Source organism: Spinacia oleracea, chromosome 1, assembly GCF_020520425.1.
Source record: "Spinacia oleracea cultivar Varoflay chromosome 1, BTI_SOV_V1, whole genome shotgun sequence".
Taxonomy (NCBI): Eukaryota; Viridiplantae; Streptophyta; class Magnoliopsida; order Caryophyllales; family Amaranthaceae; genus Spinacia; species Spinacia oleracea.
In genome coordinates, this window is record NC_079487.1 from 29,189,755 (window position 1) to 29,211,670 (window position 21,916).

The window sequence follows — 21,916 nt, forward strand, 5'->3', positions numbered from 1 at the left end:
TTACCACTTATTATTATTATTTTAATTAATATCCGTACTCACCGTGTATTGTTATTAGACTAACGTTAGAAATCAAAATATTATATAAATTAATTAAAAAGTTATAACAATACATAAATAAAATCAAATTGTAAATGAGAAAATAATATTGATTCATCTTTCCTCCAATAATATATCATGTACTACGTAGTTACATTTATGGCTGTGAGAAATAATTCCACTGACTTTCATTGATTGTGTATTGTCAGTATATATACAAACTACATGTTGTACAATAGCGTGATATGGGGCTATTAATTAGGAATCTAGTTAATACATAATATTTACAAAATAACTGCATATTCTATCAATGGTAATTCAATTATATTTTATTTCATTTTTATTGTAGTTTCCTTAAAAAAATGCAAAGTAAAATCTTTTAAAAAAAGTAAAAAAATATATATAAAATTGGCGGGAAAAAATCGCACCAGGAAATGACACGTGTCATTACTGGTGTCTCTTTTAGTATATAGTAATAGATTATTTATTATTTATTATTTTATTATTTATTCAGTTCCATACAATTCAGTTCAGTTCAGCCAAACAAAGATCAGAAGAACAGGGCCTAACTCAGAACGTAACATTTCAAAAGATGATCAAAAACTAAGGTTGAAATCCGCAAAAATGAGTTATAAGGAGGTTAAGACATACACAACGTTGCTTCTACCGTTGAGAACCATAACATAGTTTGTTTGCAACACTTAGAGCATCCACAACCTTGACAGAGGCCTGCTGTCAAGGTATATTTGACCCTTTCATTTTTGTGCAATGTTGACAAAGAGGAATGTCAAGTTATTTCTAAACTTGACTTGGGTCGGGTTTCTGACCAAAGGTCAAGTAAATAAGTGAGCCTTTATTTGCATGTTTTGTTCAGTTTTTAAGTGTTTAACTTTCATTGACTTGAAATATTTGTTTTGTGGTGTCAATTCGCTATTTTTGTATGTATGAAAATAATTTGCATAATTTTTTATATTAATTATAACTTTTAATTTAAATTTTAGTAGTTAAAATTAGCAATTGTGTAGGAAAGAGAATCTGAGGTGGAATTTAAGTAAAAAGTAGGTGAAAGAAATTATTGACCTTGAGTCAAGATTATAGAAGAAAAAGTATGAGTCCGAATGAGAGGTGTGTAAAGTTAGTGGAAAATGAGGTGGAAGAGGAAGAAAGATGAGAGAGAAATTATTTAACACTTGACCAAGGGTCAAGAATTCATATGGTAAGAAAACGTAAGCCAACATACAAAAATGATTCTTATTCAGAAAATTGTAGCTATACGCCAATGTGATCGAATCAAGTGAAACTGAACACTTGATACATATCTACTTCGTATAATATCACTAACTCATTAAGAAAGGTTACAACCTGAAACTAGGCAATTAAAAAAACAATGCCTAAAGTAAGGATCGCAACAAGATTAGTGGAATTACTACAAGCCACTCTTCTATATAAGTAAATATAGCATCTAAAGCACACAAATATACAACAAAAAATAACACACCAAGAAAACCATAACAAAAATCAGGTTAAACTCTCATTGGATTCGATATAGATGCTTCGAGTTCCGGTTAGGTTTGATATTAGGTTCTGTCATCACTCATCAGGTCCAGCAAGTACTACCTGTTACAAATGAAATTCATCAGAAAATGCAGTATATGTGAATGCCAAAGATGAAAGCTAGATGTTTCCTCTTTCATAACCTCAAAGACAATTTACAGAGGAAAAACTTACATGAGAATCAAGAGCATATTTTCTTGCTATCATAATGGCAGCATTTCTGTCTCTTTCGGATTCGAGTGTCAAAACAAAGGAAATTCCCTTCCTTGCTTGCCAGAACAATGATTTGGAAGCAGCATTCCCACCTCCTCTTACACCACATAGCTGGATCATGGAACAAAACAGAGAGATTGTTAATAAGTAATCAGTATAAGGGATTAATTTTTAAGGGAATATTTACTGAAGAATCCTTAAAAACTGGCTTAATATATTGCAGAAATTTCTCAGAATCCTGCTTGTACATGATATTGATACTCGTTGATGCAAAATGATTTCCGCCAAATTAAGATTTGGCACTTTGGTTACTGGTGGGAAAACATGTACCTGCATTGATGTAGAATAAGACTCTCTGGTTTTATTTATCCATCCTCTACTAAGTTTTATTCTCGATTTTCCCACGTGGAATACATGAACAGAATGCGATGGATAATCATGTCCATTCATCTGTGATATCACTACCTGCATGGATTTCAACACACGTTAGCAAGGATGCCATTTATATTACTGTATATTTTACAGGCTATCCAAGGAATAGCTAAATCTGAATTCAAAGAGGTTCATGGGAAATGTAGTTGCAGGCTTGCAGCAGATAAGTATCCAAATAGCAGAAAGAAATAGCATTACATGGAATTCAGCATTGGATCTCCGCTGAAGCGATTGCACGTAGCTTGTCAATCCAGGAGCTGTCACAAAAGTGATATGGGTGAGAGACTAAGAGAACATGTGTATCCCTGTGTGACTGTGTGTGTAGTGTGTGTGAGACAGATAGAGAATACGAACCAGGGTCAACGGTAGCAACAGTTGTCACGGAAATTGTCTGACTATCAGAAACAACATCAGCTAGTAATATTTTGCCCACGTCTAAGGGTTCCGGTGCATAAATTGGTTTGTTGGCACCTAGAAACCAGACAAGTAGATAACTAAGAAAAATTACCTACAAGATTACAGAGCCTCAGATGAAACACTGAAATCGCTAACTAAATCAGGACCAGTGGGAAATAGTCAAGTTATTTTTAACTTGGACTTTCAAATCAACACCAATCTAATCCTATAAAATTATCTTCAGTACAAGAAAAGTAGATGCATGAAATGAGCACAAATAGGAGTGTTTCTCTTATGAATTCATAAGAGAGATTTCTGGAAAGTAGAAATGAAAGGACCACCTGACATGCTTTTCTTCTAGTATCCAAGGCTCTTTATTTTGGGACCGTAAGTGATATCTGGGCTCCAAGAGGTGGATATTTAAGAAAAACTACCGATGTCACCCTAAAATCACATTTTGGACAAGGGTGGATAGTTAGTGCGGAACTGTGGACAGTTTGGAAGATATAATCCGGGAGGTTCAGATAGTTGATTTTATTTGCTTAAACTACTGCCTTCAGAAGGGTGTCTTCTGTAACGTACTTCTTAAGTACACCAGTAAATCACAGATGAAAGAGAACAAATCCTCTGCAGATATCGCTTGCAGAAAGATAATTTTAACATAGGAGCATTTCAGCTTAGACAAGCTAAAGAGGAATGATCAAAAAACCCATACACAAAAGCTTTGGTTAAAAAGAATGAAAACAAGTGCAAGAGATGCATATGGAAAATAATCACCTGATATGATTTCTTTATGTTCGCCCTCAGCAGATAGCCGGTACCACTGAATTGAGCATTTTGAAAGATCGGGGGCATTATTGGCACGGGGACGAATCCTAAGACATGAACCTAAGGTTTTAGCCCCCTCTAGTTGGTACACACACAATCTACTCTCCTCCGCTCTCTTGCTCATTGCCAACTGAACGAGAAGAAAAATCAAGGACAGATAAGCAATCCATGCAAATCCAATCTTTAATGATGTAGCGAAGAAGATTTAAAAGTTCATTTAATTGCAAGGTAATTGACAAAAGGAACCAAGAATAAACCTCTTTTTGTAGCTTAGCCGAGAATATAGACTTCTCTCGGAGTTGAAGCCTAAGAGCTCGAAGTTCATGTTCCATGTCCATCACCTACAAAAGAAAAGCACCATTAGAATACAATGTCACAGTTTAATAGGTCTTTTACTAAAAGAAAAATAAAATTGCACTTTGCCACACCTTGCATGGCTGATGCTTCATTTTGATTTGTCTAGCTTCCTGAATCTCGTCCACCAATGTCTCGACATCCTTACATAATCAAGATCAAAACAAAGTACACACTAGTTTAACAACTAATCAAACGCAAAATATCAAAAATTATTTTTCTATAAATTATAGTCTTCGTATGCAGCACTCTTTTTATGATCGAAAGGCCTTGACAGCCTAAATTAACCAGGGTACAAAAAGGTATAAACTCAGCTCTGTATACTTTTTCCCTTTCAAATTAGACAACATTAAAGGATTGCAAATGAGATTATTTGAACATCCGTTTCATTTTGAGTATAAGCACCAAAATAAGTTGAGCTCGGGGATATGAATATCAGGTCTTATAAAGTTATATAAGTACTCCAACACAAACAATTTTCACAAACCTGTTTTCCGGATGTTTGAGCTAGTTTTTCCTCTTCTTCAAGAGCTTCCCCAAACCTTTGTACTACGGCTCTAGCACTCTCTATTTCAGCACAAGCAAAGGATCTTTCTTGGTTTACCAATCTTTTAGCATCTTCAGAAGCCTGTAAATGAAACCAAAAGACACATAAGTGACAAATTCTGTCCAAAGCAAAATCAGTGGCTCAACCTTCTTAAGTCGTACAAAATTGCAGAGGTCATTTGTTCAGACAATCAAGTCCAAGTAAGTATGTACATAGTAGATTTTAAACTCACCTGCTTAAGAAAGTTTGCCAGCTTCTTGACTTCAAACTTCTCTTGAATTAACTCTCCTTCTTCTTGAGTCAGTTTGACTGCCAAAGCTTCGACCTGTAGATACAACGTGTAACTTATATAAAAAGCATACATCATGTAGCAGATGGTAATGGATAATAATTTGTAGCTCGCAGTAATAAGTCACAAACAGATTATATCAACTGAGGCAGGGCAATAAGACTTTAACACAAATTGCAGAATGGATTGTATGTTCAATTGACTAATAGCACAAAAGTAAGAGCTATAACAACAAATGCTAAAAATACGAAGAAAGCATGACCAGTATAACCAAGTAGTTAAAAAATAGAAAATGCTCTAACAACAACAACAATAAGCTCATGAACACATTATTTTTCAAATTCCATAAGAAATGATTCCCAGAAACAGCATAAGCAGTCCTTTCCACCATAGAAGACAAACTGAACAAGGACACTGCAGGTCAAGGTTTAACTTTTTTTCAACTCCGGAGGTGTGTACATGAAAAAGATTTCTAACAAGGCTCCCACCTAGGGGAGAATCTGAGGAGCCATAAGTCCGGAGCCTTTCAAATTACTGCAAAGGGAGAACCTCTTAGTGTTACCTCTACACCGGCACAACTCCAGAATTCGCTCAAGGTAAAACTTTAAGTAGCAGACAGTTTGAGAAAACCAGAACTTATATGGAAGCTTACAAATTGACTGCAATAATGGACTGCAAGAGGTATAACTTATAGTAAAGGGTATAAAGTTTCAGATTCTGAAAAATCCAACCATGTATCAGCAAATCAGACACCATTTTTCCTTGTTTCACAGTTCGCGCTCGTATATTCATTAATCTTGGATTAGACAGCTAGAAGCAACTGTCAACCCAAGTAGAGCTCAGTAAGAAACCAATGGTAACAAATCAAGGTATAGGAGACTAACCATGGAAATAGCTTTCTCAACGTCGTCTTTCTTTCTACCAGCCATACACCCTTTCAATGATTCCAGAGCATCCCTAAGTTTTTTCAAAATAACATGTCCCTCCAAAGAAGCCGTCTCCCTGAGTTTCGCCTAAACAATCAAATAAAGAAGTCTGTTAATATGCAATGCCTTCATTTCCTTAAAAGAGTTGCCCCCCATCAACAAACAATGAAACATAAACATCTATAATGTTAACCTCATCTGATAGCTTAGCAGCAGCAGCCAGATTCTTATCAAATTTAGTAGCAAGATCTCTAACGGAGAGACGTTTATGTTGCTCGGCTAGTTGCTCGGTTTCTTGTGTAACAACTTCCTTTAGGGGAGGCGAATCAGGATTTGCTTTGGGCTCTTCCACTATCTCATTGTTGGGTCCAATTTTATACTTTGGAAATCCATCAGAAGGGAAACTAACATCAGCTGAAACTGATACAACTGCATCATTCTGCACCTCATACTCAAATTCAGGACTCACCCTTGTCATTGTAAATCAGGGTTCTGCAACACAATCAAGCAATCCCTTCATCAAAACCTTTGTAAATTCAATATTTTTAACAAAAGTTATATATCACACCAAATCTAATTAGTCGTTAGTCTTGTCTGTTTCTAAGCAAAATTAACATGATAAAATTACTAGAAATTTGAGCATGATCAGACCAAAAGTCCAAACAAAATGCAAATAATTTCATTTTTTTACAAATTGCAAACTAACAAGATATTTTCCAAAAAGAATTATATAAATAAACTATTAAGAAAAAACCCACTTTGATAAGACTAAACACTTTAATTAAAAACTATAAACATAAAGTACTAAAGTGTTGATTACTTGCAAGTAAATAAAACCCCTTATAATAATATTAATTTGGCAAGTTTAGCTTGTTAATCTAACTGCAAAAAGAAGGAGATTATGCACCAAAAATTCAAACTTAGAGTTCATCAAAGCTGGATCATTTCCTTAAACTAGAACTTACCAAATCATGCCACCCACCCCCCCCCCATAAGGAAAATAAACTCACATACATGCATGATAATGATGCATACATACATACATCCAAACATAAATACACATTAAAACAAAGAGCTAGAATAAGCAGAAGTAAAGCATATCAAGCAAACCGCCAAATCAATCCGCCAGGAGAATCAAGTGGGAGTTCAATGCTAGAGCTCAGCTCATTATTTACCCCCAAACTTTATTACTAGTAAATAAATAAAAAAAAATAAGATGAAACCCATACGGGAAAATAAAATTAAAAGGAAGACTTACTGGAAATTAAATTAGTTCCAGAATCTAGAAAGAGAATACATGAAGAACAAAATGGTCAAATAAAAATGGAAGAATAATAAGATGAAGGGAGAAAATGTTGAAGTTATGCTTTTAACAAAGCAAAGTGAGAGGAAAAGGAAAAGGGAGGAATGCGAAAAAAGTGTGTAAATTTGATGGGGGGTTCTTTCTTTCTTTTCTTTCTCTAACGACTAATAATAAGAATGAAAACTACGTTTCTTTTCACTTTCATTCTTTTGTTGGAGGATGAGGGGGAAAGGCTGCTGTGATTTCACGCGCTCTACTGTTATGGACTTATGGGGCCCTTGCTGCTCTCACCCAGCGTGACTGCCGTCAGCTGTGCCTCTGGGAAGTGGGGTGGGGGTGATGGTGTTGGAGAAAGGTATAATGAAGAAGGAAATGAATTATGCTTTCTCCTAAGTTGTGGTCTTGTACAAGGGCTGAATTTTTTTTTAATTTTTTTTCTTCAAAGATAGGGAGAAAATATAGTATTAAAAGACCTCCCATTCTACTCCTAAGTAATCACTCTCAAAATTAGAAATTAGAGCCACAGTGTTACAATAATCTATAACTATACTATTATAAACAAGATGATCAATATTTTATTATTTCAGTCTGCTGTCATATTAGCTTCTCTAAGATGTGATTAATATCCTAAGAATCGAAATATTGAAATAGACTTTTGATATCTTTGATTATGTTTTGGAGTTTCAAATGGACGATTTATTTCTCTTTGATCAAATTGATGATGTGTAGGTTGTCACCTTATAAATTGCGTAAGTGGACTTCTAATTAATAGTTTCTTGAATACCTTTGTGGAGGGCAATAGTTGAGCCCAGAATGTATGTGCACGCTGATATAGCAGAGCCATTATTTTCTTTAACGGTGATGCATGCGGCAACGGGGGAAGTTTTACAAGAGCCGTCAAAATTTAGTTTGTAAGTACCCATAAGAGAATAAGAGGTGGGTACCCATTAACTAACTAATAAAGGAGGGTATCAAGTCGTCGGTGGTGATGGGAGTGTGTGAAGTGGTGGAAGGGTCTGACTTGTTATTGGCGTGAGCATTGTCCTCAGTAATTGCGTTTTGCGTTTTGCGTTTAAACAATGTAATATTCCGTATTACATACCAATGACTATTGGATTATTCTTGCGTGGACCTGGTCCACAATAATATAAGTGTGGACCCAAAATCAATAGTTTTCTCTAGCACTTTTTTACACTCATGGTGACCTTTATTGTTCATATAGTAACTATAATAAATTAAACACCATAATTCTTAGACATAGTAACCATTTTTTGAAGCATAGTAACCCAATGTTTTTAAAAGCGAATTGTGACTTAAAATCACATTATTCAGCCACAACATGTATCAACAACAGTAATTTGATAATTTTTTTTCATAATAATCCTAATAAAATCCAAAATAAATTAGGAACAAGTTATTGACTTTATTTTTAGGCGTGGTCCACAATAAATTTAGTGTGGACCAAGTCCATTTAAGAATTGGTGATGACTATTGGACTGCGAGTTAATCATTCAAGACAAATGGGGAATCAATCCAGTGGAGTTTGGCTTTGGCTAACTTGAATAAACACGCTAAATCGGGCACTCCGTATAACATTATCATAGTCAACATGAGTGTAAAAAAGGTGCTAGAGAAAACTATGAGTTATTCAAGGAGTTTGGCTTTGGCTAACTTGAATTTGTTGACTATGATAATGTTATACGGAGTGCCCGATTTAGCGTGTTTAATCTTTGAGTTGGAATTAAGCTTGAACTTGAGGGATAATATCGATAAGGTTAGGGATGATAATGAGTTGGCTCGTCTTGTGTGACATACTTAACCAGGTGAAATACGCTCTATGTGTCAAATGTTTGTCAAATCACAACCCGACTAGCACTTGTCTAGAGGATCATGCTCATGTTTGCCCACGTTGGGTTTCACGCCTTTCTCTAAGTATGTTGTGTTTGGTTGTTAGAGGATTTACCAAAAATTAGAGGATTTGGCCAATTTAGAGGTTTTACCAATTTAATCCTCTAATCTAGGTGTTTTGAAGTAAGAGGATTGCAATAGAGGATTGGGATGAATCCCCTAATTTCAAAAAGTTGCTCCATGTAGCTTTTTTAATTAGAGGATTGTATCGGGTAAGTTGAAAAGACGATTTAGTCCTCAAGGTGAAATATGGTTGATATACTTTTTCTTTTCTTTATTCACTTTAGTACTTAACTTTACTACTTTGCTTACCTTTTTATTTTAATTTTTATTTAACTTGACATTTTTTCCTTAAATAGATGATTTAAATAAAATTTTAAAAAATAAAAATAAATGAATTTCTTTTATAGATTGAGTTTATGTAAAAAAAAAAAAAAATCTTAGCAAGTCAATCCTATTTTGCAAATTAGACATTTAATCATTTACTTTTGTAAAAGTTGTTAATGGGATTAACAAACTTTTAATTTTTAATTTCTTTTTTGTAAAAGGCACATAATTTTCATTTCTTAAAACATCACTATTTAAACACAAAAGAACATTTGACGGGAGATTACTACCCAACAAACGCCAAAGCAATCAGCGAGCTCGTGGGCAACAATATTACTACTTCTACCAACAAAAGACCAAGTAATCTTAGAAAAAGAACTGAAAACATGATATTAAGGCTTCTAAAACAAGGCAGAAATGGCTCCGCCTTTCCTCGTGCTCTCGAATTGCATTGATCTCATTCACACAGTCACTCTCCACAACTACAATGTTAAAGTCATGCTTCGTCGTCAACTGCAGCCCCAAGAACACGACCTTTGCTTCGGTCACTTTTGCTTCCCAGAGGTCTCCACAATTACATTTTTAATTTTATAGGAATGTTGTCTAATTTTTTTCATGTTACTACATTTAATTCCAAAAAATTCTAACCATACATATCCATATATTTAGAAATTAATAATTCTCTATAATTCAATAAGTCAGCTAACACAATCAGCTAGTCAAACAAGCTAATACCAACAGCTAGTTAAAACTGCTAATACAATCCACTACCGCTAACAACTAACCGCTAGTTGCCAAACATGGCCATTATTTAATTACAAAACTAAAATTACTACCCTTTTTTGTGAAGAATGAGGAGTCAGGCTCCATAATACTTCCTCCTTTCCGGAATAATCACATTGTTTTGACTTTTTACACTATTTACATAACTGGTCACTTTGACCCTATTTCATTTCTAGTATATGAAAAAAAATGTTAGTATATAATATATTGTTGGCTTCATCTTAATATTTTCAAAACATTAATATTTTATAAGTTTTTATAATATATAGTTCAAGATATTGGTGGTCAAAGTTGTGCATTGGTTTTTAATACGTACGGGTCTGGGCCACACTCGTCATCAATAGAGAGAGTCCACTTAACAAGTCCAAATGAGGTTCCCCCTTAAAACCATATGGCAATAAGGGGAGTAGCCCCTTGGACTTATTAAGTGATTAGCTCTCTCCTCTTTTATCAATATGGGACTCTCACACGTGATGTTTCATGGGTCAGATCTTAACACTTCCCCTCACGTGTGAAGTCCCTTTTCAATATGGGTCACATGTGATGTTTCATGGGCCTGAGTGTCTTTATCACTCCCTCTCACATGGATCCCGTTCAGTTGGCCCTGAATATAGTACAGTAAGGTCCCATCTGTAGCCCCGACTCTGATACCATGTTAAGATTTGTGAAGGCTCAAATCTTGAACATATTATTATTCTCAAAGAGTATTTATACAAGAAATATCCTAGGCAACCAAGAACTAACCTACACATCACATTGATTTAGTAAATAAATGTAAAGTTCCTAATAACTCATCAAGACTTCAACATCCTATCATCAATACTTCAACAGTTACGACAATACCTCAACATTCCTAATTGTTATCATGAATTACTATCATGAATACTTTGGCCGTTACGGAAATACTTCAACTTCCCTAATTACTATCTCAACCCCCCCTCAAGTTGGAGCACGGGGTTCAAAATGCCCAACTTGAAAAGAAGTAGATCAAATTGTGTCTTCCGAAGTGCCTTTGTGCAAATATCTGCCAACTGTGTCGATGTTGGAATATATGACAGTGCAACCAAGCCTTCTGTTATAGCATCTCGTACAAAATGACAATCAACTTCAATGTGCTTGGTGCGTTCATGAAAAAAAAACTGGATTTTTAGCCAAGTGAAGAGCGGATTGACTTCACAAAACAACTTAATAGCTTTAGGGTGATGCACATCTAAGCTTAACAACAAACCCTTGAGCCATTTCAGCTCACAACAAACCCACGATATTCTATCATCTAGGACAATCTACGTTATCCTCAATACCCTCCCACAATCGGAACGGCAGTTCAACGAACGTTGCGATTGGAGAAATAAAAAATATACTTCATATGCATGTCTTGTTGTGTCAAGGATGTTGGGTTATGAATAATATAAATAATATAATTCATGCGGAAAAACCATAAAGTCAGGAATCCAAATTAATTGCCACATAGTCAATTAGCATAATTAGTATACGTACAATGTGATGCGTGCCTTCCCTAGCTGCTCCCGAACCGAACAAGAACAAGTATAGGACTCCAAATGTCGTCCCTCCGTAGATAGTCCACAACATGTTCGGATCCGCCTTAGACTCAACCAACTAGAATATTCTCTAAGGTTTTATGTGCACTCGGGAAACTCACAATAGTGATAGGCAAGTATTAAATTCTCTCTTGAATTTAATGTGTTAGAATAGTATATTGAATTTATAAATTGTGATCATGAACCACATATTTATAGGGTGGAAATAAAGGAGTTTCAATCCTACTAGAAATCGATTAACTAAATCCATTAGGACTCTAGTTAATTAATAACATTAGAATGCTAGGGACAATCAAACACTAAGTATTTCAGATTTACCCTAAACATCTAATTTTAGTAGAATTAGGAAAACACAAGATTACTTGGCTCGCAAGCATCCGGACGGCCAAGGGCTTGCACCGTGTGGCCTTGAACCCACGTTGCTGATGTGCTTGGCGTCCAGCAATCAGCACGCGGCCCACGGCTGGGCGTTGCTGCCTTGCTCGGCCCATGCACGCTTGGTGTCCAGCAGCAACATGCGGCCCATGCGATGGGCGCTGCTGCCTTGCTCGGCCCAAGCCTTGCTGCTCTGCGCGGGCTTGCTTGGCGCTGGGCCTTGCATCTCGCAAGCTCGTTCGTCGAGCATTCGCACATCGCGCTTCCGATTCGTTTTTCGATTCCGGAATTTATTTTCGATTCGAACAAATATTTACGTTTCCGTTAATATTTTCGATTCCGGAATTTATTTCCGATTCGAACAAATATTTACTTTTCCATTAATATTTCCGATTCCAGAATTTATTTCCGCTTCGAACAAATATTTACGTTTCCGTTAATATTTCCGATTCCGGAATTTATTTCCTTTTCCGACAATATTACCGGTTCCGGTAATATTTCCATTTCCGGCAATATTTCCGATTCCGGCAATATTTCCATTTCCGATAATATTTTCCGATACGAAGCATATTTCCGTTTCCGGCAACATCTACGACTTGGATAATATTTATATTTCCGTCATGATCCATATTTCCGTTTCCGGCAACATCATCATTTTCGGAGTATTCTATATTTTGCCTTTTGACGATTTCAACTCCCACTGGAACTGAGATCCGTCGTTTCCGAATGTTCATAAATGGAGTATTTAATGAATAATATATTCACTTAAATACTTGATCCGTTCACGTACTATTTGTGTGACCCTACGGGTTCAGTCAAGAGTAAGTTGTGGATTAATATTATTAATTCCACTTGAACTGAAGCGGCCTCTAGCTAGGCATTCAGCTCACTTGATCTCACTGAATTTATTAACTTGTTTAATTAATATTGAACCGCATTTATTAGACTTAGCATTGAATGCATACTTGGACCAAAGGGCATTATTTCCTTCAAATGAGTCTTGTCGTTACTATCATTTCAAGGAGTCATGTCGTTTCGTACAAGAGGAAAAAAAAACCAATACAAACCTTGTCTCACGGTACAAGGAGAACCAAATTAACCCTGTCTCACGACACAAGGAGAATCGTCCATGTCTTACGACACAAGGAGAACAGTCCATGTCTTACGACACATGGAAAACCGTCCATGTCTTACGACACATGGAAAACCGTCCATGTCTTACGACACATGAAAAACCGTAAAAATCATGACAACTTTAGTGGAGTTTTAATAGTACCCCAATATCAAAACATAACAAGAACCCAAACAAATGCTCTTAATTTCTTGAATATCAAATTCAACCACAGAACCATGAACGTCGCACAAATCCGCAAACCTTTAACACATCAAAGTACAACTTACTTCCATAAAATTACCCGAACAAACGAACCAAATAGAAATCCCCTTTCTTCTAATGGAAAAATAGAAATCAAGCTTTATAATGAAACGTAAATAAACACAGGGGAAATATAATAATCGGGAAAAAAATCTATAATTTTGGGTATTGTTTATGAATCTCGCCGGTGAGTTTAATTTTCTAAACCCACCGGCAGGGTAATGTTTATAAATAGATTCCAAAATCTAACCTGCTCTTGTTAAAGTGGTGCGAATATTTCGGGACAGATCTAGTGAGTATATATTGAAGAAAAATCGCACATAAACAAAGGAAAAAGCCACACAAAACAGCAAAACATACAAAAAAGAAATACTGCGAACAAGCTAACAAAATCCTATTAACTCAAGCAGCTACTGTTGGCACTAGTCTAAGCAGTGTCATACGACTCGACTCCTCCAATAAAACGGCACGAAGGCTCGGTGGAACCTCTTCCATGATCACAAGTTTGGGGTAAGCCCAACACCATAATTTGCCAACTAATCCGTTGCTCTTTGACCTCCTTAAAGCAATGTTAGGATCACTAATTCTCATTCTTGTTTCAGCACCATTTCCTTGCATCTTCTGACAGTGATAGTATGGAGAGCTAGGGGAGACCCCTAGCAGAGAAAGCATAACTACCATGAAATCCACGATTAATTTCATTGGTTGTGTGTTACGTATGTTATCAATTTTGTTAATGTAACGAATTGGTCTTATGACACGTATTTAACTATTGAGCATGTTTAGTTTGTAAGTTAGGTAGAAATTTTTGTTTGTAATATAAACGGAAGGCGCACAAGATCAATACTCCGTCCCTTAATACTCGCACCGGTTTGACCGGTGCGGAGTTTAAGACATTTGAATTGACTTATTTATTTAATGGGTGTTAGTTGATAGTGGGGTACTTTTTTAATATAATTAGTGGGAATGTGTAAGAAGTGGGGAGTGGTGATTGGGGATGTGAATTTTTAAATGGTTTTTTGTAGAGAATAGGTGTGTAGGTGGGGTTAGTAAGTAAGTGTGAGAAATAATATAATATTGGTATAAATTTTCATTTATAGAAGCGGTGCAAGTATTAAGGGACGGCCCGAAAAGGAAAGCGGTGCGAGTATTAAGGGACGGAGGGAGTATATACTGTTTATTTTTGTTTCGTCCAATATTGTTGTTGAAGATCGATCAAAATAGAATTTAATGTAAATGGTTAGTTGTAACGAACGGTTGTTAAAGAAATGAGTTCACGTACTAATCTAGTTGGAACAATACATAGTACACAAGGTCGCTTTGGAGTTATATGAAATCTATCTACTCGATCGTAGTTGTGGATTAAGATGAAGCTTCTCCAATAATATTTTAATTAATTAGTATGATTTTGTATTTTAATTGGATGCTAGCATTGAATTGTCCATTATATTCTCTAATCATTATAATTATTATATATCTCATTTATACTCCCTCTGTCCCGGAATACTCGCAACGGTTTGACTGGACACGTTTGCCAATACACAACTTTGAACATCAATATCTTCAATTATATATTGGAAAATTTGTAATTATTAATCCAACCTTTGCCCGATTTTCTTTAATTAAGCCTACCTATGCGATATTTCTAAATAATCCAACCTTTATGACCCAACTACTATTATTAAGTCTGGATGACCGGTTACCTGCTACAAAGTCAAGGAAGATTTGTAATTATTAATCTAACATTTGCCCGATTTTCTTTAATTAAGCCTACCTATGAGATATTTCTAAATAATCCAACATTTATGACCCAACTACTATTATTAAGCTTGGATAACCGGTTACCTGCTACAAAGTCAACGTTAAAAACGTTGACAACCTAAAGTTGGTTTCCCTGCTAAAATATTGGACACGTCATCATCACTTGCCACCTTAACAAAGATTTCATTTTTTTTCCAAAAAACCCTTAACCCTTCTCTTCTCTGTACCTTGTTTCAATTTCTCTCTCCTCCATTACTGCTGCTTCAACCACAATTGTACCGGTTCATGACATCATCTGCGATTTTCTTGTGGAAATAGCTGACTTCATCCACGCGCATTCAAATTTCGTCTCCAAAATCGTACAATTGAAGGTGAACTTACGAACCTTAGCGTTTTTGTTCCTGTTTTGGTAAATTTTGTATTTTGGGCTTCCTTCATGGTCAGATCGTAAAAACCCGAGCTGTTGCAATAATATAGTTTTTTTTATGTTGTGGGATGTTGGTTATTGTGGTCTTGTTGGAAATTTAGAAAGAAAAAAAACCTTGAATTTGAAGAAGATCCAGATCCAGCAGGCAATTGTTTTACCCCAGCCATAGCAATTGCTGATTATTTTTGATGAACTTCGAATGGAGAGGTATGAGGGATCGACAATGGTGAGAAGAGTTAGAAGAGAAATAATGGAGAGGAGTTCAGAGATGAAGCAGAAAATCGCAGAGGGGAGAGGAACGAAAATTAAAATAGCAATTAAAGAAAATAAGGGAAAAAATTATAATTGTTATATGCCACGTAAGGGTGAATACCGCCTATAGCAGGTTAGTAACTTATTAGACTTAATAATAGTAGTTGGGTCATAAAGGTTGGATTATTTAGAAATATCGCATAGGTAGGCTTAATTAAAGAAAATCGGGCAAAGGTTGGATTAATAATTACAAATTTTCCTTATATATTATAAAAACTTAAAAAATATTAATATTTTGAAAATATATATTAAGATGAAGCCAACAATATATTATATGCTAACACTTATTTTTATATACTATAAATAAAATAGGGTCAAAGTGAATTATGTGAATAATACAAAGAGTCAAACCATTGCGAATATTCCGGGACGGAGGGAGTATATATCAATCCATGAGACCGTGACATATAGCTAGCCACTTTACTAAGTATTTTATATTAATTAAGATATAACTAGTTTATTTTGTAGATGTTCAATCATCTTTGACCGTAATGTGAAACTAAGAAAACCATGAATAAGCTAAATCGCTAAGAGATTAATAGCAACTCACGGAGTTTAGTGGGTGTGTTTTTTAGTTGTATTTTCAACTAATTATTAATTATGATTAACATGGTAAAGGCTATTCGAAGAGAGGAACTTGGATTTGGGGAGAACACCTTTGGATTTCTTTTTCATGTTACCGTCTTTGTTGGGCATGTAATGCCGCAGCTTGTTTGGCGGCTAGATTTTTACCTCTTCATTTGTTGACTGTGTAATCATATGTGTTATCACAAATTCTTATTTATAATGGGTGTACAATAAATATTGTATACCGGAGTAAAAGTTAAATTAAAATGTTTAAAAGTTAAGCATATGTAAAAGTTATCTATTTTTCTGTGATAAATTTTTTCATTTTAGTAAAACTTATTTCTTCAAAATAATTAATAATGGTATAAAATTAATCATTTAACCCTTTAAAATATTTATCTATCAAATTTTTTTACTAATATAAAAGTTAATCAAAATTAGGTCAAAGTTACAAGAAAAGGGGTTAAAGTTATCTTGGTGTACAATAAATTTATTGTACACCTTGTGCGCGCAAGACCTTTTGTTGTATTATAAGTCTATAACTCATTTTTCCGTGATATCTGAACTTATCTGGTATAAAAAAACAAAACTAATTAAACAAAATACAAAAATTTCTACCAAAAATAAAACTTAGTCATGTTACAAAAGTAACATGACTAAAAATAAGGCGAAGAAAATTACAGCCTAAACGTTTTAATTTATTTTTCTCTCAAGTCGACACTGCACTGCATCAAAAGAATAATACTCCCTCTGTTTCAGATTAGTTGTTACACTTTCTTTTTTCGTTCGTCCCAGATTAGTTGTTACACTTCTAAATTAGGAATGACCCCACAATTATTATATTGTCTCTCTCTTCCACTAAATATTTTTTTTGTCCCCACACCCTATTTTATTCAATTAAAAAATACCCCCACTAACTCCTATCACATCTACTTTTTCAATAAAATAACAATTGATAACCAAACAACCACTTATCATCTAAAACTTTGTGTAAATATAAGTGTAACAACTAATTTGTGACAGAGGGAGTAAAATAAATTCCTTAAAGCTAAAATTTATTTTCTTTAACATTTTAGGTTTTATGTAGTATTAGGTCTAAGTTGATTATAATAATACACGTTAATTATAGAGATGTTAAAAACAACTTTTGTGGTCACGGGTCACATGGTTTTTCAATAAACAAAAATAATGTGTTTCTTGCTAATTTAACAGATATACAACTAATTTGTTGTGTTATGTGATTATTAATTAATCTTAATTAGCATACTTGATTAAGACTTTAGTCGAAGAAGACAACAATTGATTGATTTAGACTCAAAAATAAAATAATTAGTTATAAAATTGTATAAATAGTACTATAGTTAGTTGAATACTTCGTATAATTTTGATGATTTTGGAGTTTGGAGTTTAGAAAATGCTTTTTATTTTGATAATTTTGATAATTTTATGCGCAAAAGGAAGAATTTGGAGTTTGGAAAATGCTTTTTATTTCTATTATTTTTCATTATCTTCAATGACTTCTCTAGGGACCGTCTATTGTTGCGTTTGAAGATGAAAGATTCCATCCTTTAATTTGCCATTTATTTTCTTAGTCTTTTGATTTGGTTGAAAAGGGAGATTACCAACTGGACGTGCACAAATTCTTATCTTAATATATACTAGCCTCTTGATTTTGCAAGGCGTTTGGTACGAAGGATCGACAGAAAAAGAATAAGAAGTCAACAACTCAACAAGGAGGTGTTTAATTTTACCCATATTCTTATCCGAATCATCTCCTCTAATCCCTATTATCGATCTCCCTAGCAAATTAATGGATTTGTCTATCTCCACCTCCACCTCCTTATCCTTACTTTTTTTTTTTTTTTTTTTTTTTTTTTTTTTTTTTTTTTTTTTTTTTTTCTTTTTTCTTTCTGAACAAACCATAGATTTCATGTTTGGTGGTAGCGTTTAAGGTAACGGTAGCGTTTTGACCTAGTCAAAAAGCTACTTCTAAAATTTATAATTGTTTGGCAAGATAGCGGTTTAGGTAGCGGTTAACGGTAGCAGTAGCGGTTGGATAGCCTTTGTCAAACGTTAAAATTAGTAGATTTCAAGGTAGCAGGTAGCGTTTGGCAAATTTAGAGTAAAGTTTTAAACAATATTCTAGCTTTTATTTTATTTTACAATATCAACCGTTACTTTTACCGAGCACTTACATTAGTTACCCGCTACTTTGACAGCTTATTAACTGTTACTCGATACCCGCTACTGTAACCACTACCGTTATGGGCGTATCAGAAATCACCACTTTGGGTTGATTTCTTCACAAGCTGAATATCAGCTTGCTGATTAGAAAGAGAAAGAGAAAGAGAGATTTAGGAAACAGAATTAGCTAAAGCTTTTATTGAATTGAATTGAATGATTTACAGCAAGCATCATATATATATACAAGTGTGATGATGTGGCTCAACCAATAGGATGGCCTTATATGTACACATCAGCTGTTACAAGCTAGGAGAGAATCAGTTACAAGGATGATGTCATTACATGATGCATAACAGAATGCATAACTGAATGAGAAAGTTGTTGGAGCTGTGATGTCATCATGAAGCTTCTAGAATGTTGTATTGCTGTTGTGTTGTTGCCTCGAGCTGTTTAGATGATTGTGGTGTAGTACTGCAGAGAGAAGAAGAGAAGCAGTGGCAGTAGGTGAGTAAACACCAACACCCCCCCTCAAACTTGGGGTGGGAAGAACATTCACCATGCCAAGTTTGGAGGATAAAACTCTATGCTGGAGACCAGGAAGGATTTTAGTAAAAATATCAGCTAATTGATTAGAAGTAGGAAGATAACTTAGATGAATTAAGCCCTCAAGAACCTTGTCCCTAGTGAAGTGACAGTCAACTTCAATGTGTTTAGTTCTTTCATGGAAAATGGGATTTTTGGCAATATGCAAGGCAGATTGATTGTCACAATGAAGTAGAACTGGTTGCAGATCATGAATACCCAATTCTGTAAGCAATCGAACAATCCAAGTCACTTCACTAGCTGCTTGAGACATAGCCCTGTATTCTGCTTCAGAGGAACTCCTGGAAATTGTAGATTGTTTCTTGTATTTCCAACTGATTGGTGAGTTTCCAAGAAGAAGAATGTAACCAGTGACAGATCTTCTGGTGGTAGGGCAAGTAGCCCAATCAGAGTCACAAAATGCTTGTAAAGTGAGTTGTTCAGTAGCCTTTAGGAGAATACCTTGCCCAGCTGTGTGATTGACATATCTTAGAGTGTGAGTGAGAGCATCAAGATGAGAAGTGGTTGGAGCATGCATAAATTGGCTGAGAGACTGGATAGCAAAAGCCAAATCAGGTCTGGTGTGAGTGAGAAAATTGAGTTTGCCAACAAAACACCTGTAAAGATCAGGATTAGGGCATGCTTGACCTTCAGTAGACAGCTTGAGATTGAGGGGAAAAGGAGTGACATCAGGCTTAGAGATATCAAGTTCACAGTCACTAAGCATTTCCTTTGTATACTTCCTTTGTGTAAGAATGTAACCTTCAGCAGTGTGAGTAACTTCAATCCCTAGGAAGAAATTTAGGAGACCAAGATCCTTAATGCTGAAAGTGTGATGCAAATGAGCTTTGAGAGCAGCAATGGTGGTTTCATTTGATCCTGTGATAATAATATCATCAACATAGACAGCAACTATGGTGATATCAGAAGAATCATGTTTGATAAACAAGCTGTAGTCATTTTTGCTCTGAGTGTACCCTTGGGATTTGAATTCATCAAGTAGTCTAGCAAACCACTGCCTGGAGGCTTGTTTTAGACCATACAAAGATTTTGTAAGCTTGAAAACATGACCAGTAGGAGCTGAAACACCCTCAGGAACTTTCATATAAACCTCCTCATCTAGGTTGCCATGTAGAAAAGCATTGGTGATGTCAAGTTGAAACAATTTCCAGTTTCTGCTGGCAGCAAGAGAAATGATGCATCTAATAGTTGACATTTTGACAACAGGAGAGAAAGTTTCATGGTAATCAATACCATATTTTTGTGTGAAACCCTTAGCTACCAATCTGGCTTTGTACCTTTCAATGGTGCCATCTGCATTCTTTTTAATTCGAAACACCCATTTACAGCCAATAGCTTTCTTACCCTTGGGAAGCAAAACAAAATCCCAAGTATGATTGTTGTTCAATGCTGTGATTTCCTTTTCCATAGCAACCAACCAGTTGGAGTCTGTGGCTGCTTCTTGATAAGAAGTTGGTTCAATGTAATCCATGTGAGCAGCAATAAGTGTCTTCTGTTGCTCAGGGAGGCTGTCATATGCAACCAAATAACACCAATGTTTCACAGGTTTTGAACACACAAAATCATTGAGATGAGAAGGTGGTTTTGAAACTCTTGTTGACTTTCTTTGAGGTTGTTCAGGTGGTTCTGTGGGAGAAAAATTGGAAATATGAGGTGGAGAATGTTCAGAAGTGTGAGTGGGAGAAGAAGGTGTTGATATTGGGGATGGTGAAGCAGATGGAGAATGAAGGTTGTCTAGTATAGGAGAATAAATGGGATCAGAATCTGTAAATGGAGTGGTAATAGGAAGAAAAAATTGGTTAGAATATGCCTGTTTGGGAGAAGAAGAATAATGGAAAGGGAAGTGTTTTTCATAGAAGGTTACATCTCTGGAAATGATCAAGCTATTGGTAGCTAGATTTAGGACTTTATAAGCCTTCTGGTTTGGTGGATAACCTAAGAAAACACATGGTTCTGCCCTCTTGTCAAATTTGGATCTGTGGATCTTAGGTGTGGTTATGTAACACAAGCAACCAAATATTCTCAAGTGAGAAAGGTCAGGTTTGGTTTTGTATAGTCTTTCATAGGGAGTGCAGAAGTCAATGCTTTTCAAGGGCATTCGATTTATCAGATATGTTGCAGTAAGAATACAATGGTCCCAGTGTCTGTTAGGTAGTTTTGATTGAAAAGCTAATGCTCTAGCAGTTTCTAGGAGGTGTTTGTGCTTTCTTTCCACAACACCATTCTGTTGAGGAGTGTAAGAACAACTCTTTTGATGCAGTAAGCCTTTGCTAAGAAATAAATCCTTCATTTTTCCTTCAGTAAGATCAAGAGCATTATCTGACCTAATAAATTTGACTGATAGTTCAAATTGTGTTGCAACATCAATGAAAAATTGAGACATAATCTTGACTGAATATGTTTTATTTCTTATGAAATATGTCCAAGTCATTCTGGTGTAATCATCAACAATAGTAAGAAACTGATTACATCCAGAGAAATCTAAAACTGAATATGGCCCCCATACATCAATGTGTAATAGCTCAAAAGGTCTAGTAGACTTGATACAGCTATTTGGGAATGGAAATCTAGTCTGCTTTGCTAGAGGACAGATCTGACAGAAAGATTCAGCTATACAACCCTGTACATTTACACCTTGAAGGTTTTTTATTTTGCCAAATGACATGTGTCCTAGTCTTAGGTGCCATAATTTGGCTTCTTGAACTTCAGCTGAACTGGTAGAAGAAAGTGCACACTTAGGAGATGCTATATTGGATTCTGTCACCAAGAATTCCTCACTTAAACTGTATAGACCTTTCTCCAATTTACCAAGCAGAGTATGCTTGTTCTTGGAAGGGTCCTGGATAAAACATTC

General features: G+C 35.3%; 1 protein-coding gene across 2 annotated transcripts; it reads right to left on the reverse strand.

The window, feature by feature from the left end:
- Window positions 1-1,266: 1,266 nt before the first annotated feature.
- On the reverse strand, window positions 1,267-7,231 carry LOC110802849 (stomatal closure-related actin-binding protein 3). 2 transcript variants are annotated; one of them, XM_022008311.2, is made up of 13 exons: window positions 6,837-7,231; window positions 5,772-6,070; window positions 5,537-5,665; window positions 4,596-4,688; window positions 4,304-4,444; window positions 3,891-3,959; window positions 3,720-3,803; window positions 3,412-3,592; window positions 2,593-2,709; window positions 2,437-2,495; window positions 2,137-2,271; window positions 1,768-1,917; window positions 1,267-1,656 (listed from the first exon to the last, which is right to left on the reverse strand). In XM_022008311.2, exons 2-13 carry the CDS (start codon window positions 6,054-6,056, stop codon window positions 1,630-1,632), a joined length of 1,470 nt encoding a protein of 489 aa, XP_021864003.1. In that variant the 5' UTR covers window positions 6,057-6,070; window positions 6,837-7,231; the 3' UTR covers window positions 1,267-1,629. The 2 variants fall into 2 exon arrangements, with proteins under 2 accessions (XP_021864003.1, XP_056691186.1); XM_056835208.1 differs by having other exon boundaries at window positions 6,689-7,231.
- Window positions 7,232-21,916: the final 14,685 nt, after the last annotated feature.

What these genes read in the sequence shown, in the direction of transcription:
- LOC110802849 (XM_022008311.2), bottom strand. Translation starts at nt 6,056, where the DNA reads ATGACAAGGGTGAGTCCTGAATTTGAGTATGAGGTGCAGAATGATGCA. An exon ending in TGGCAAACTTTCTTAAGCAG is followed by an intron (nt 4,445 to 4,595) that starts GTGAGTTTAAAA and finishes TTTCATTTACAG; the next exon opens with GCTTCTGAAGATGCTAAAAG. An exon ending in CGGCTAAGCTACAAAAAGAG is followed by an intron (nt 3,593 to 3,719) that starts GTTTATTCTTGG and finishes CTTCTCGTTCAG; the next exon opens with TTGGCAATGAGCAAGAGAGC.